The sequence below is a fragment of the Oncorhynchus mykiss genome, chromosome 13 (assembly GCF_057628025.1).
Source record: "Oncorhynchus mykiss isolate SJ-2025 chromosome 13, ASM5762802v1, whole genome shotgun sequence".
NCBI lineage: Eukaryota > Metazoa > Chordata > Actinopteri > Salmoniformes > Salmonidae > Oncorhynchus > Oncorhynchus mykiss.
In genome coordinates, this window is record NC_143034.1 from 56,754,811 (window position 1) to 56,772,173 (window position 17,363).

The 17,363-nt window shown below is 41.9% G+C and overlaps 1 protein-coding gene across 7 annotated transcripts in view; it reads right to left on the reverse strand.

The window, feature by feature from the left end:
* Nucleotides 1-17,015, reverse strand: part of LOC110486600 (protein shisa-6) — a 73,933-nt gene extending 56,918 nt beyond the window's left edge. For 3 of the 7 annotated variants that reach the window (XM_090196832.1, XM_090196831.1, XM_036941317.2), the window contains exons 1-5: nt 16,670-16,936; nt 15,119-16,115; nt 8,832-8,980; nt 2,877-2,969; nt 2,015-2,086 (exon numbers count right to left, since the gene is read on the reverse strand). In XM_090196832.1, coding sequence (XP_090052958.1) covers nt 2,015-2,086; nt 2,877-2,969; nt 8,832-8,980; nt 15,119-15,663 — 859 coding nt within the window. In that variant the 5' untranslated portion in view covers nt 15,664-16,115; nt 16,670-16,936. Of the gene's footprint in view, nt 1-2,014; nt 2,087-2,876; nt 2,970-8,831; nt 8,981-15,118; nt 16,116-16,669 lie in introns of all 7 variants that reach the window. The other 4 variants (XM_090196833.1, XM_090196834.1, XM_036941318.2 and 1 more) reach the window with 3 other exon arrangements.
* Between the last annotated feature and the right edge of the window lie 348 nt (nt 17,016-17,363).

Genomic DNA, 17,363 nt, shown 5'->3' on the forward strand with positions numbered 1-17,363 from the left:
TTGTTGTGGTGCCATGTTCTTTCAATTTTTGTTATAATGGATTTAAATGGTTCTCCGTGGGATGTTCAACATTTCAGATATTTTTTTATAACCCAACCTTGATCTGTACTTCTCCACAACTTTGTCCCTGACCTGTTTGGAGAGCTACTTGGTCTTCATGGTGCCTCTTGCTTGGTGATGCCCATTGCTTAGTGGTATTGCAGACTCTGGGGCCTTTCAGAACAGGTACTGAGGTATACTGAGATCATGTGACAAATCATGTGACACTTAGATTGCACACAGGTGGACTTTATTTAACAAATCATGTGACTTCTGAAGGTAATTGGTTGCACCAGATCTTATTTATTGGCTTCATAGCATAGGGCGTGAATACATAGGGGGTGAATACATAGGGGGTGAATGCATATGCACACACCACTTTTCCTTTCTTTATTCTTTTTTTTCTTGAAACAATTTTTATTTTTTTTTCACTTCACCAATTTGGACTATTTTGTTTATGTCCATTACATGAAATCCAAATAAAAATCAATTTAAATTTCAAGTTGTAATGCAACAAAATAGGATAAACGCCAAGAGGGGTGAATACTTTTGCAAGGCACTGTATAAATCGTAATGACCTGGCTAGATCATAAATGAACAATTGCCAGACAAAGAATTGAGTTTACAAATTCCAAATTTAATAACCAAACTCAACACAGGCTACTGTTTGGCCATAGCCCACGCCAAATAAGGATACCCGTATAAATCAACCATGACTGTCTCTGGATAAGACCAGACGTAAGAGAGAGAACAATGGCTAAGCATGGTCTTAAACTGGTGATGCTCCACCCCCCAGCCAAACCCCCCCCACACCCCCCACCCGCCGCTCCACCAACCATCAGGATGCCCGGCACCAGAACATTCCAGGCATTCCCGTGGTTGGCAGATAGCAGTTTGACTGGCATGTCGGACCCCGTGAACACTGGGTACTGGTGAGTACAACACAACCAACGAACAGCATAACACATAAAACACAGCTGTCTGTGCAGGTCACTACAATATATATGAATATAATGAAGAAAACAGGAGAAATAAGAAATAAGAGAGTAAGCTATATACTGGGTCAGTGCCAATACTGGATGTCAAACTGGTGATAGTAACAGGAGGTACAGGGAGCAGACAGAGAGCCTGTTGACAGCCAGCTGTTTGAGGTGGAAAAGCCCTCGTCTTTGTAATGACAGTTACTGTAACACCAGGCAGCAGTGATGTGGCCGAACAGGAAGGCAGAGGATTGCTGTTCAAACCCCATTTAGCCTGCCTAATTTTCACATACATTTGTTGTATAAAGACATGAACATATTGAACAACTATATAGATTTGCAAGGAAATATTTTAATTTGAATAGAAGCAAATGTAAAATAGTATTTGTTTTTGTCACTTGGTAAAATACCACTTACCTTGCAGACACCTAAAATGTACAAGAAGTGGTTATGGAATTGCAAACACAATAACAGGATCAGAATGTGTCTCGTCACACACACACACACACACACACACACACACACACACACACACACACACACACACACACACACACACACACACACACACACACACACAATGTTAATCATGTCATAGCAACCATTTTAATGCTTGTCACCCTCCTTGTCTATCCTAATCATCTACAGAACCCATGACTGCTTCATACTTTGGAGAACAGACCAGCACAGACATTCAAGCCTGTTTTCCACTCCTCCTTGTGGAGTTGTTTCTCTATGTTCAGCATTAGGGACACCAGACAGCCATGCTTTCTGAAAGCTGTACTGGGCTGGTTAATGATAGTGGCAGGGCGTCTGCTCTGATGCCCTGCATTATGAGGAGCTGGTGCGATTAGCCGCCAAACCCACTCTATGGGCCCAGGGTCAAGGTGTGTGAAGTGTGTGAGAGTGGTCTTATCTGGCGGGAGCAGAAAGCAGGTGTGTGGCTGTTCTCCGGCAGGAAGCAGGGGTCTCCATAGTGAGAACATGTTACATACTGTAGGAGATATTAGGAACGTCCAGATCTCCCTGCCAGGACAGCTGCCCTAAATCGTCTACAGAGTGCTGCGCTGCAAAGACAGAGAACAGCCACTTGTTTACTACTTAGCTTTATGCACCAACTCTAGCTATTATCATCCTAAACTTTCAGATTAAGAACATTTAGTTTTCTATGTTGCAATTCAGTCTATTTATATTTCAACTGATAAATTCAATAGGTGTATATCATAATGTAGTTTTCTTGGCATTTGACAGGAAGTCACTTATGTATAACTATTATCAATGATTTTAAGCCTCCTTAGTGAGCGGGGACGAGACTCTGTCAGCTCAACTGACTGCATTGTTCTCGTACAGTAGACAGTTATCTGGCACGAAGAACAGTTGGAGGATGTGACAAGTACAGCATGCAGTGCTGGTAATGCTGAGTGTTATTTCATCCACACATGGCCATTGTTTAAATGCCTTTATGAGTCAGTCAAGGGGAAAAACATAACAAAAAGGAGAGAGTACTTTTCACATCTGAACAAAGCAGTAACTCGTTGAGGCTTTTCTCTTTTCAATTAGCTTTGAGAAATGCCGTTATTGTTCTGCCAAAAGCTTCAGTCCCATTTCCCAAGGTGACTGCCAGATGAGAAGTGAGCAAGTAAAATAATTGGATGGGCTATTGCACTGTTTCCCCCTGATCTACTCAAACAGTGGTTCGAAAAACGGAGGAAGACATTTTGGACAAAGAGTGGAGGAAATGTGTGGAGGTGAGAGGCAAGGTGAAAATGAGAGTGAGATTTGTGTTAGAAGTCTGTACGTCAACGCTGTCTTTACTCTTGAAGACATAGTAATTGTCATCAGACCAACAGACAATACCTTTTAGGTGCGGTCGTCCCAGTGTCACGAATCCAGAGGAGATGAAGTTATGATCAAGTTGGCCTTGGCGGAAGTTCTCTTTCCCATAGTGCCCTGTGGGAGAAATGCAGAGTTAAGATAGCATGAGATGACCAATACCATTTATCTGACTGAGACAATTCACTAAGCATATCCGTTGCTGATTTTCGTTCCAACCCTCACACACGAAATCACAAACAACTGTGTACACATATCAGAGTTTGGGAAACTCTTAACCACCCTAGTTAAAGAACGTATTATATGATGCATTAGCCTCATTCCTGAGTTAGCTGAATAGCTGTGTTCACGGCAGCTTGTCTTTTATGGAGTCTTAGTTCAGTTCAGCCAGTACTCTGAAAGATAGTGAGGAGGCCTCTGTATTTCACTCCCTCTTTGGCTCAGACAACTGGAAAAGGAACAGGGGCACAGAGGGAAAGGAAGGTTTCACATTAACAATTTATGCTGTCTGATGTACACTCAGGATCATCACCACCGCAAAAGGTCTCCCCAAAGCTGCGAGCTGGGGGAGCTAGTGAAGACCTTCCTTTCTCATATCGTTCACAAATTAAACAAAGATGCCCATTCAGGGTCAAAAGCCCTGCCCTTTTGCCAAAGCAGGTAAAACATTCCAACTTTAATTGGATGGCAAAATGTCTTTCAGGCTTGGGCACTTGACCCTGAAGATCAGTGGAGAGATTCTAAAGAACCCTTCTAACCGAGACACTCTCCTGTGTTTTAAAACTGATTCATTCCATCCTCAACTTATACAGTAAACCACTTTTACCCCACATAGACCTACACTATGGAGGGACCTTATATAATTGATTCATAAACTGTGTAATTGGATCTATCTTCATAATCATGACAGCTGCATTGTAGTACTGTATCTATGAAATGTCAGTTTATAAAAAATGTGCCTTGCAACAAAACATTTCATCCTGAAGTTCCTTGGTCTTAAAGATCACTGTGTAACATAATTTGTTCCAAGATGATATAGTGTGTCTGGCTGGAACAAGTCCTGTAATTGAGAGTGCAGAGGTCCACAATGGACCGTCAAAGTGCCGGCCAGCAGTCTGACAACCTCCATTTGTCCTGCCAATCGAACACCAAAATGTTGTGCACAAAAAGATGCAGGTAGGCTGAGAAAGTGAGTGTGTATCAGACAGTGAAAGCTTAAGCTGAAAATAGAGGAGAAACAACATGACGGTCTGTCTTACAAAGGCCTATTGAGTTCCCCTCCCCTAGCTCTCTTCCTTCCTGTTAGTGCCAGTCTGCATTAGCTGGCAAATAGTTCAACAGCCTCATCTCAATGGAGCAACTTCAAAGTCAATAGTGTCACTCAGACCTTTGGGCCATAGAGGCAGAGATCGAACCACATTTCAAATTATCATAATGAGAAGGAACACCTGGGACCATTGGCCCTGGTTCATGACAGCCCGCTTAGAGTTTGCCAAAAGGCACCTAAATGACTCTCAGACCATGAGAACAAAGGTGGAACTCTTTGGCCTGAATGCCAAGCGTCACGTCTGGAGGAAACCTGGCACCATCCCTATGGTGAAGCATGGTGGTGGCAGCATCCTGCAGTGGGGATGTTTTTCAGCGGCAGGGACTGGGAGACTCGTCAGGATTGAGGGGAAGATGAACAGAGCAATGTACAGAGAGATCCTTGATGAAAACTTGGTCCACAGTGCTCAGGACCTCAGACTGGTGCGAAGGTTCACCTTCCAACAGGACAATGACCCTAAGCACACAGCCAATACAATGCAGGATTGGCTTCAGAACAAGTCTCTGAATACCCTTTAGTGGCCCAGCCAGAGGCGGACGAATCAATTTTAGAATAAGGCTGTAACGTAACAAAATGTGGAAAAAGTGAAGGGGTCTGAATACTTTCCGAATGCACTGTATCCCTGCCAGTGTTTGACAAGCTGTGATGGGGATAATCAGCTTTCTATCCTTGGTCTACTCTAAGGACAGCGCCTAAGGGCTGAATTCAGGTTCTACTGTAGGAGACGTCGACTATGTTCTTATGCTGAAATACACTGATACATTATCTTGAAAGGGTCATTTAACTGATTTTCCTTTAGCAGAAGACTTTAGGGTCCAAGCAGAGACCAACCAACATCAATGAGAAAATTATGTTAGAACATAATATATTTCCAAGTGTAAAAATAAAACAACATAGAATACAATCTGAATTATGAAAACAGATATATTCATATGAGGATCTCATGTATTACTGCAGATTCCCAGGTATATCCACATATAATCTACATGAGCCACCAAAGACACCAACTAGCACTGTAATACAGTATGTAATGGATTACTGTATGTGTTGAGGCTAGTTCAGTCAAGGCCAGTTTAACCCAATATAGTACAGTTGATGCCAGACTTGAGGGAGACGCATACAGCATTTCACAACAGAAAGATGAGTCGTGTCAGAAGGAGGCCACAAGGGATGAAGACCAATTGCAGGACTGACATGAACCCAAACAAAATAGTCAGCCTCTAGGGAAGTATCCTGCAAAGTCCATAATCTCTTAATGTAAAACACTGGGGAAGTATCCAACATAGTCCACAATCTCTTATACTGGGGAAGTATGCAGCATAGTCCACAATCTCTTAATGTAAAACACTGGGGAAGTTAGCAGCATAGTCCACAATCTCTTATACTGGGGAAGTATGCAGCATAGTCCACAATCTCTTAATGTAAAATACTGGGGAAGTTAGCAGCATAGTCCACAATCTCTTAATGTAAAACACTGGGGAAGTATGCAGCATAGTCCACAATCTCTTAATGTAAAACACTGGGGAAGTATGCAGCATAGTCCACAATCTCTTAATGTAAAATTCTGGGGAAGTATGCAGCATAGTCCACAATCTCTTAATGTAAAACACTGGGGAAGTTAGCAGCATAGTCCACAATCTCTTAATGTAAAACACTGGGGAAGTATACAGCATAGTCCACAATCTCTTATACTGGGGAAGTATGCAGCATAGTCCACAATCTCTTAATGTAAAATACTGGGGAAGTATGCAGCATAGTCCACAATCTCTTAATGTAAAACACTGGGGAAGCATGCAGCATAGTCCACAATCTCTTAATGTAAAACACTGGGGAAGTATGCAGCATAGTCCACAATCTCTTAATGTAAAACACTGGGGAAGTATGCAGCATAGTCCACAATCTCTTAATGTAAAACACTGGGGAAGTATGCAGCATAGTCCACAATCTCTTAATGTAAAACACTGGGGAAGTTAGCAGCATAGTCCACAATCTCTTAATGTAAAACACTGGGGAAGTTAGCAGGATAGTCCACAATCTCTTAATGTAAAATACTGGGGAAGTATGCAGCATAGTCCACAATCTCTTAATGTAAAACACTGGGGAAGTATCCAGCGTAGTCCACAATCTCTTAATGTAAAACACTGGGGAAGTATCCAGCGTAGTCCACAATCTCTTAATGTAAAACACTGGGGAAGTATCCAGCATAGTCCACAATCTCTTAATGTGAAACACTGGGGAAGTATCCAGCGTAGTCCACAATCTCTCAATGTTAAACACTAGGGAAGTATCCAGCGTAGTCCACAATCTCTTAATGTTAAACACTAGGGAAGTATACAGCGTAGTCCACAATCTCTTAATGTTAAACACTAGGGAAGTATCCAGCGTAGTCCACAATCTCTTAATGTAAAACACTGGGGATGTATCCATCATAGTCCACAATATATTAATGTAAAACACAAGGGAAGTATCCACCATAGTCACAATATCTTAATGGTAAACACCGGGGAAGTATCCAGCATTGCCCACAATATCTTAATGTAAAACACTGGGGTGTCACGGTAGTCTTGAGGTCACTTCAGGGTTAACATTATTGATTAATGAAGCACAGTGAAAGCTGTTTGAGGGGATGAAAGCCGATAAGGGGTTAGACAATCCTAGTTTTGGGCAACTGTATGGCAGTCAAAGTGGTTATTGATTCCAATGAGAATTATTGAAGTGTCAAGTGCTGGAATTCAGGCGAACATAACTGTAACTACCTCTGTTGGCTAGCCCTTACAGTAGTTTCATTTAATAAACTGCACATACCAGCAGCTTTGGCTTTTGTGGCTCGAGTCAAGTCTGAGAAAAGCGGCTCACATCCCATGGTGTAGCACGTAACAGTTCTCCTCGGACACATTCCCTGGATGAGGAGGAGTGTCTACTTTGACACGAGAGTGAAACATAACACTGAATCTGGGACACCATACTAGGGCACTTAGCAAGCGATCCCCGGAGCAGGGATCTGGAGACCGGATAAAAGAAGGAGGAACAACGATGCAAGACAGAATTATCTCAGGACAAAAGCCATGTGTCTCCCGAAGAACATGTTAAGTTGCATCTCCATTTTGAGCCAATGCTGAGTAGGCTTATGGAACACAGCATGAAAATAGACTCAGCCGAGGCCCTTTGTCTAAACTGCTATATCGTTTTCAGTCTTTAAAAAATATACTTAAGTAGCAGGGCCCCCATCATCAGTTTGGGGGAATAGTTAACTACATGTGGTTAAACTAGAAATTTAAATACATTTTTGCAGCAGCTTTGTGGTAGTTGACCTAAATTCAAATCTTGCAGTGTTGTCATGTAGTAGGTAACTTTGTAGGCAACTTTTTTGCCATGTAGTAGTGTAGCTTACTACTGGAACTACACACCACTTTTTTGCCATGTAGTGGTGTAGCTTACTACTGGAACTACACACTACTTTTTTGCCATGTAGTGGTGTAGCTTACTACTGGAACTACACACCACTTTTTTGCCATGTAGTGGTGTAGCTTACTACTGGAACTACACACCACTTTTTTGCCATGTAGTGCTGTAGCTTACTACTGGAACTACACACCACTTTTTTGCCATGTAGTGGTGTAGCTTACTACTGGAACTACACAATACTTTTTTTTCAAAAATTAAATATTGGTGAAGTAGGCAAGAATTGCCCTTATTTTTCAGCATTAAACCTGCCTAATTCTCACTTTAAACACTTTTTGTGTGCCGAATTTCACATGTTTGAGTTTAATAGGCCAGAATACACATTCTGTTAACATCTGACTCCAGAGTGATATGTTCTTGCAATTTGTAGTCTGTGACATTTCAGATTCAGGTATGATACTTTTTCGCTAAGTAGTTTGGTTGTAGTGAACTACTTTTTAAAAGTAACTTTAAGGTTAGCTTTAGTGTAGTTTAACTTACAATAGTGTGAAGTAACTGGTAGCTCGTTAATTATATTTTCAGAGTAGCTTCCCCAACACTGCCCATCATCTATTTCAGTGCGTGTGTCAAAGACCATTTTAACCATTAATGAAAACAATAAGGTCCCACTTTACCATGCAAAGGTTGCATACCATAGAAATAACATTGTTGTACACATGTCAGCCAAGTATAATGACAGTAGTTATATATACTGTTACATAGAAGCGGGTACAATGGAGATTACTGTGTAGTCATAAAAAGCTATTGAAAGTCCATAATAGAATGTCTCCTGATTCAGTCATCCCTGCTTGTCTCGTTTCTATGGGATTTCTATAATCTACCTCCACAATTCCTACCAATCACTACTGTCTATATGAAATTCAGACTGAATCTCCACCACTCAGAGAACGTAACTGAGGGCAAAGAATATGGCTTTAATAACACCTTCTCTATTATGTTCTCATGTCATTTACATTGAACCTAGTTTCATTTGATCTAACTATTTAACATAACCGCTGTTTCCATAGTAACTCTGTCATCATGGGTATCGATTTTATACAGAGAAAGGACTTTGATTCAACTCATAGTGCACCATGCAGCTTACTAGAGGTAAAGACCATTTCGGAACCTATGCTTAGGACAAGTACAGTTTGAATCATTTTTGCAAGATATTCTTGGATATGTGAAGTAAAAACAGTGCAGGTACCCACCGTGGTTTGCTAGCATGGTGTGAACTGGGGTGTAATGGTTCTTGGACGTTCGGAGAGGTGTGTCCATGTCTTTGGGTGAACCCTCCAATGCTGCAATATTTTCATTCTCCTTATTTAGTCCTTGTTGCCTCAAAATGTCTGCAAGAGCTCTGCAAAAGAAATGTAAAAACACAGATGTAATTTTATCGTTTTCAGACTATACAAACAGAACCAGAAATACTTTCCTGTTTTCAATCACCGACAACCATTATTCTCAACATCCCCAGAAGGTCTACTTAATTTATTTAGTTACATACAGCTCCAATTGTGTTGGTGGAGCTCCAGAACCAGGCACAGTGTGAAGTGTAATTACACCCAAGGTGGCCGATAGGCCAGGTTTCAATACTGAGCCACACTAAGTACAGATGGGCCTTTCCCTTCAGGCCAAGGGAAAACAGCTAAAGCCATTCATCAATGTTCCTTGAAGAATGTTCTGCTAGAGCTATACGCCCCCACTACTAAGGTTCAAATGGGAATCTAACTCCTACCAAGTTCCCAATTTTCAAGGGCTCTACACAAAGCATCTTGCTATCACCATTTTCAACATTGGTCCCCATTGAAGTATAGTGATGAGGATGGTGGACATATTGGTTTCTTCAAAGAGCTGAAAGGGTAATGTAACTGTGTCAAAGTCGACCTGAGTCAACTTTTTTCCATAACTCTCTGTGACTTTGGGAGCTATGTATTAATAGCCTTTCCCTTCTAGGATGGGCACACTTTAACCATATCCTTTTCACAGACTGAGGCGACCTGGTTTTCATCGCCCCAGTTGACTACTTTGCGTCTTGTATGGCAGGAACACGTTCAACCAGTCCCACACAGTGGAGGAATAGAGGTGCTTTTAAAAAAATATTGTGTTTGAAAACCCCAAAGTCTAGACCTGTCACAGTTTCCTCTCCTACAAAATATCTTAGGTAAATCAGGTTTCAATAGCACCAGTACATTCCTATGTATGGGAAGGGAAAAGAAATGGGAACGTATAAAATAATCTTCAAACGATACACCCATCATCCATCGAGGGAGTGAAGTAAATACTGTAAAGAAGAGAAGTGAAAATAAATTGTAATTCCATTTACACTGCACTTGCAGCACATGACAGAGGATGTAGTTCAGTCTTGTTGGTTATCAGAGGGACTTGCCTCCGCAGTGAAATTAGATTTTTTTTCTTCTCTTTTTTTTTCTATCTTAACACATTTCTACATTGTCAAAAGAGATAAGGAAGCCTAGAATGTGTTTACAGAAATGGCGACATGTTATTTCAGTCTGTTATTTCAGACTGAGACAGATATTGAATTATTATGAGCATGTGGCGTAGATGTTCAACAAGTCTATCATCTGCATTCTAAACGGATTAGTTTAGTTTATTAGGATCCCATTAGCTACTGCACATGCAGCAGCTACTCTTCCTGGGGTACACATACAATGTACAAATACATGACAAAGTACAGAACCATTATAGACAAGAAAAACACAAGATATTACATTAAATCCAAATGAAAAATGCACATAAAAATAAGAGTCATATATTTGAATGGGACCAAGAGACAACAGTATTTACACACTATTCATACAGTATATACATATTCATATTCTTATATACAAGAAATAGGAGAAATGATGTGATACAACATACATTTTTTGTCCGTTTTTTAAAGCTAAACTTTTGTCTGAGTAACGTCTTGTGGCAGAGCATTCCACAATGACATGGCTCTAAACATACAGTAACTGAGCGATGCATTAAATCTGTCTTTGGTTTGGGTCCTGTGAAGAAACCCTTAGTGGCGTATCTGGTGGAGTATGTACAGTATGTCTCATTGAAGTGTATGCATATAGATTATACAAGTGGTTAGGCATTTTCAACACACACACATTTCTTAAAAAGACTAGAAGAGAAGTAACACATTTCTCTTCAACCCTCAACCATGACAGACTCATGCATGCTGTTGATGTTAGTTATGTGTGTACAGTCAAGGGCAAGGCGTGCTGCTTTGTTTTGAGCCAACTGCAGCTTCGCTAGGACTTTCTTTGCTGCACCGGGCCATTTACCAATTAAAATAGGTTCAAAAGCATTGGGGAGAAAAAAATGGAAACCAAAGTGAATTTCTACTCCCCTTGGATCCTGAACTCCACAAAATGTTTGTCAAGCCATGATTCATGGCTGAATGAATATGTTAGAAAAGAATTGCAGCATTGACCCTGCCTATCAGGTTGTCAGTAATCTCGGTTGACGCAGAAATAAAATATTTTGTCATTTGGTCAGATGCTGGAGGACCAGTACCAGTACCAATTAGGTATATGTAGTCTGTCCATGAGAGATTAGGTTGTCAGGAACACCAAAAAATGAATATTCCCAATGTGAGCAGAGAGAAGGATATCACTGACATGCCAACCACTAATGGAGTAAAAGCAGAGACTGGAGAAGACATACATCCATGTAGGTGTGCTTTACATGCATTAAAGTTATACAAGAGACATTGCAAAGTCATACTATCTCATCTACCTCACCCAATCTTCTTTCTCTGCCCAATATTATGGTAAAATCGCTCAAAAATGACATATTCAATCTCACTGCATGCAGGTCAATTTAGAAATCCCTTTTGAATGTATTGGAACTGACTCTCACCGGCATAACAAAACCTAATACGTACTCAATCTGAGAGTAGATACTTTTTTGCAACAGATCCATCTTAAATTGCATCCAGGTTTGCTTTCGAGAAAGTGATCAATATAGACCACTCAAATCCCTGGCTTTGGCTTTCACTCGACATTTATTGTGCCTCTGTGAAGGTCACAGAAGAAACAACAAAGGTCTGCCAATGCCTTAGCATTCCCCTCACAATCCATCCCCAGTCACTGAGATAAAACTCTGAGTCACTTAACAGGGCTAAATACATTTAAACCATTGCCTAGTATATAGTTAATCCCATGTTCCAATACAGCTCTCGACAGGGTTATCAGCATGTATGTCTCAAGCCAGCCACAGAAGTAATTTTTTCAGAGATCATTATTACCAAATGTGCCAAATGATTGTTGGAAATAAATCATTAAAAAAAGCTATTGAATGTCCACTATGCAATGTCTCCTCGTTTAGTCATCCCTACTCTGGCTGCATTTACACAGGCAGCCCAATTCTGATTTTATTTGAAAATTGGTCTTTTGACCAGTCACATGAGATATTTTCACATTATATATATATATATATATATATATATTTTAAATATAATTTTACCCCCTTTTCTCCCCAATTTTGTGGTATCCAATTGTTAGTAGTTACTATCTTGTCTCATCGCTACAACTCCCGTACAGGCTCGGGAGAGACGAAGGTCGAAAGCCATGCGTCCTCCGAAACACAACCCAACCAAGCCGCACTGCTTCTTAACACAGCGCGCATCCAACCCGGAAGCCAGCCGCACCAGTGTCGGAGGAAACACCGTGCACCTGGCGACCTGGTTAGCGTGCTCTGCGCCTGGCCCGCCACAGGAGTCGCTGGTGCACAATGAGACAAGGATATCCCTACCGGCCAAACCCTCCATAACCCGGACGACGCTAGGCCAATTGTGCGTCGCCCCACGGACCTCCCAGTCGCGTCCGGCTGCGACAGAGCCTGGGCGCAGCTAGCACTGCAATGCAGTGCCCTAGACCACTGCACCACCCGGGAGGCCCTACATTATATATTTTTTGAGCTGATCTGATTGGTCAAAAGACCAAAAAGTAAAGAAAAAAATCTGAATTGGGCAGCATCTGTCTCATCTCTCTCACCACCACTCATACTGATGTGGTGGTGGCAGTAAGCATCTCCATTTGAAAGTACGCCCCATGGCTAGGATAGGAGAGCATTAAGGGGCCAGAAATCCTCACAGTCTCCTCAGTTCTGAGTACTGAGATGGAGGTACTGCCACAGCCTCAGAAGTCTAATAGTCTTTAGTGGGATCAAAGTGAGTCGTTTGGTAGGTTGCATGAAATAGCTTTGACTGGAACTGTAGGAATACACTAGAGACAGACAGATATTGGTATCATATTTCTACTTGTACTGTCATCGTTGAAACTGTCAAGGTAATGGCTTGGCTTGCATTTAAGGATTGTATATTTGAATGTCACTCTACGAGCAGAAAAATGTGTCTGAGAGCATTATCTCTTAAACCAAAGACCTGTACTTGACACCATCTTTTGGTGTGACTATTAAATCAATAGCTATTGAGGTTGTAGACATAACCATGAATTTCCGAAAGGAAAATGAATGGGGGGCACTTATCCAAGCCTTGTTCTCGTATCTATATTTTGTCAACAGAACCGTCCACCAGACGTTTAATAAACTGAGGGGAACAAAAAGGTTTCCTTTCTAATGCTTTGATATGCATTGTTCAGCTAGGAGTCAATGACATTTGACAGGCTGAAGTATGGACTTCTAACAACAGTGTGAGTGGGACTCATCTAACAGCAGAAGTATTCATGCAGAAAACAGGTGCCGAGGTTAATGGATGTTGTGGAAGAGAGACAGATCTATGGTTGAGAATCCCTGTCATGAGAAGATGACAGTGTCATCCTTGGAGCTTACTCCATACTGAACATCTGGCCACCGCTACAGTTCAAGCTGCATTTAACTCCAGACAAAGGTCTTCCAGTCTGCTAGACCAGCCACTATATCCATTAGGGTTGTGGTACAAATGATCTCTAGTGGAGAAACATACATTTTCTATCTAGGGTTGATGCCATGGGAGGGGCTTGCTTAAGAATGGGGACAAATGAATGCTGCATGGACTCTGAGAACAATCCATCTGAATTCCAATCACTACCTTGATTTTATGGAGCCAGCAGGTAACGAGGGTACAGAAGCCAGTCCTAGCAAGGCACAATTAGCCTCACATGGGCTTTAATCAAGATCTTAGCTTTGGCTGAACAGGTAGATAACCCCCTCTGCTATGGGCACCATTAGACAACCACAATGATTGGCTAACCACATGTGGTTTCGCCACCCAAACCATCTCTTTGGGTACTGTCTTGTTATAGTTTTAATTGCAAGGTATACTACTCACATATAACACTGTGAGTGAATGAGATAGCTGCTGGCTTAATCTGCTAAATTCATCATGGTGGGTTGATGTCAGAGCACAAAATCCCTAACATACTCCTCCACTTCAGAAGGTTAACTGTCTTTCAATTCAGACTAAGGTACAGTAGTTACTCTCCTAGCTCTAGGACGTGCTTAACAATATAGTCAAGGCTTCTAATGTGTCATGGAAAAAATCACCAGCTTCAATAATTTTGGTGGCAATACGCTATTTTCAGCACCTATCCAAATACTTAGAAGTTGTTGGACTTCAGACTGCCTGATTATATGGATTAGTGGAACAGTATGCATTCATTCCATTCATAGGGACACAATGTAATTAATACACTGATACATTGATTCCTCGGCAGTTAGATGTATTCCACCATAATGTGTTTATCTCATACTTTCCCAACAGCAGTCCATCCATGGGTCATTATCCCGTAAGATACAAAGCCAATCAAAAGAAGGGAGAGTGACATCTGTACAGTATGTCCTCTGGGTTGTTAGCAGTGAAGCAACCCAACCTTGCTCCTAGTCTGAATGTTATACTGTGACCATGAATGTGATGCCTTTTCTTTGACAGAGCCATTCAATTCCACACCTGCCTCATGGAGGTTTGTTTGTGCTGCTGATGAAATACTTTAGTTGACAAGAGGCATTTAATGTTCCAATGTATGGTGGTGGTTGTGGTAGTAGTAGTGGTGGTGGTAGTGGTGAATCGGGTTGACTGTCACTTGGGGGTTGTGTATATCTGCATAAGAGAGGTACTTGAAAAGGAGTTGATTGTAATCATCAGTTGTCTTTTGCGTAATGGCTTGCAGGTGATGTAACACTATTTTCCAGAGAGGAATGAAATTGATCATCATTGTGAATTATGGCTTCGTCCCCATTCAAAAGTTGAGAATAAATGTGGTCAGATTTCTATGCATCATTGTGATGAAGTGCTCATGATTTAGTCTATTCACAAATCTAATTTAGCTTTCTATACCCACTGCACACATTTTTTACTGTCACCAGCAGACTTTTCATGTCTGTGAAAGCTGAAGCTGGTGTTTCATAACAGTGATTGCACACACAATCATACACCCCCCCCCCCCCCCCCACACACACACACACACACACACACACACACAGAGGAAAAAAAGTGCCCCCCCATAATAAATTACTATTTCTTAACCTGAATGTCAGGGTGACTTACCTATGGACATTCATTTCCTGAGGGGGCTTGGTTGCTTTGTCGTAGGCAACTTTTGCAGAAACTCCGATGAGGATGATAAAAGCTATGACACCACAGGTGATGTATACCGTTGTGTTAGTCTGATCCAAGTCAGGGTCGTAAGTGTCACCTGTTGGTGCCGGGGAGGGAGGCTGCGTTTTGATCCAATCTGGGGTGTTATAATTTGTGCAGGTTTTCTGTTCTATGCGTTTCCCTTTTTCTGCACAGCAATAGCGCAGGAAACAACTTCCACAACAGTAGCGGTGCTCGGTGTTGTTGCACTCGAACACTTTATCGTACGCTCCGCTCACGTCATAGTAGCCCAGGCACGTGTCATGGGTAGCGATCGAAGGTGCCTGGACCTGAGTGTTTCGCCGCGGAACCGCAGTAGGCGCCTCCGTGCCGTTCACCTCCTTCATCTTCTGATTCCGCTTTGGAGCGTTTTTCTTCTTGTTGGCTGTAGCCGCGCACAGTACATTCAGAGGGTCCAAGTAAATCAAAAGAAGCAGAAGATGCTGTATCCCCATGATTTGAGGTTGTATGTCTTTGCTGATGCGATCGTTTGCCCCCCACTTTTTTAGTTGTATGCTTTCTCTCCTCACACGAAGACCTCTGCTTCTTTACCTAGCCGTGCTCCTGCCACTGACCCAGTCTTGCGGCTGTCCACAGGGGTTCATTTCCGAAGCCCTTTTCCAACTGTCCACTGCTGAGAGTGTCATGCTCTGGTTGAGGGAAGGACGCTTCTTGCACCAATCAATTGCGGTCGGACGACCGTGTCACACACTGTGCAGCATCCTCCGACTATAGGTGGAGTTCTGTGGTCATCGGGGGACTTTTGGGTGGAGGAAGTGTCATTTGGATTCAGCTTGAGAAATGGGCTGAAGAATCCCCTCCGGCTGTCTCCGACAATGCCATCTACCATAAGTATATCTTTATTAGCAAAGCTCTAAATCTTGCACAGTTGAACGCTGATTGTTTTCTGTAGAGAAAGCAGGAGAGAAAGACAGAGGATTCAGTAAATTCCTACTGTAAAAAAAAATACTTTGTTAAAAGAAAAAAAAAGGAACAAACATTTTGCACAAGAAAAATAACATAACCATCTGCACCAAATTAAATCTAATGTTATGAATTGCGTATCAATGCCAACTAAACAGACGCATATGAACGCGCTAAAACAATTCTGCTCAGTCAAACAAACGTTCCCTCGCAGACGCGCGAACTGTTTCAGCACCATGGACAGCGCAACCCAGCGCTGACACTATGCGGATATATCCTTGAGTAGTTCTTGGTGCTATGCTTTCTATTTTTGAATGTCCACTTCAAAAGTTATAACGCAGACAAGTAAAACGTCTTAACTCATTTTACAGAGAAATAGCCTAACATATTCAGTGCTGGTAGTTTCCCCCCTCTTTTCTTGTACGAAGTTTACTTTCCTCCAGCTCTATTCATGGAGAGAAGAAGGCTAATCTAACGAAACTTTTGTACAAACAAGACAACCAAAATCACACAGCAACGAAACAGATAAGCACTTACCCGTTGATGATGTCCGGCAACTGGTTATCTCGATTCTGTCACAGACTGAACCAAAGTACCTCAGCTCCGCGTGAGACCCCGCTCTGCTCCGACCCGACTCCATCCCTCACTCCCCCCTCCACATGAGCGCATCTACGTCACCAATACAGGTACCTCAGTTAATTAGAAATCGGCCCCTGACAGCAGTGTGCTCGGTCATGCCTACAGGCTGCACTCAGTAATCTGGATCATTCTAGAACTGCATTAGAGCTTTCTCTTTCAGAGTGCGACGTTGGTGGTGTAAATCTTCGCTCTACTGCACAATGCTGCGTTCACTCATACCATGTAACAGCAGCATGTTGCAATTGTTGGTGCTTCTATATAGTTGGCTTTTATTATGCCCTATTATGCGAGAGATTGGGAATGATCTGCTTTAGGTAATACAATAACATGCCACAATGTGCTGGTAATACACAGTTTAACATGCCATGATAGCAGAGTTTGTCTCCAGGCTATTGGAATGTTCCATTCTGGTGTTCAGAAAAATGGCTATATTTCCTAAGACTAATCTGGAATGTGGCTCGCTGGAAAGAGAGACAGCATACATTACAACGGAAAGCAGTTGGTTAATATTCAGTAAAAAAGCTGCATTAAAAAGCTAACACACTTACTTATGGGAGGCTCCAGAAACCGCAGTAGCCTAATTTTCAATGAA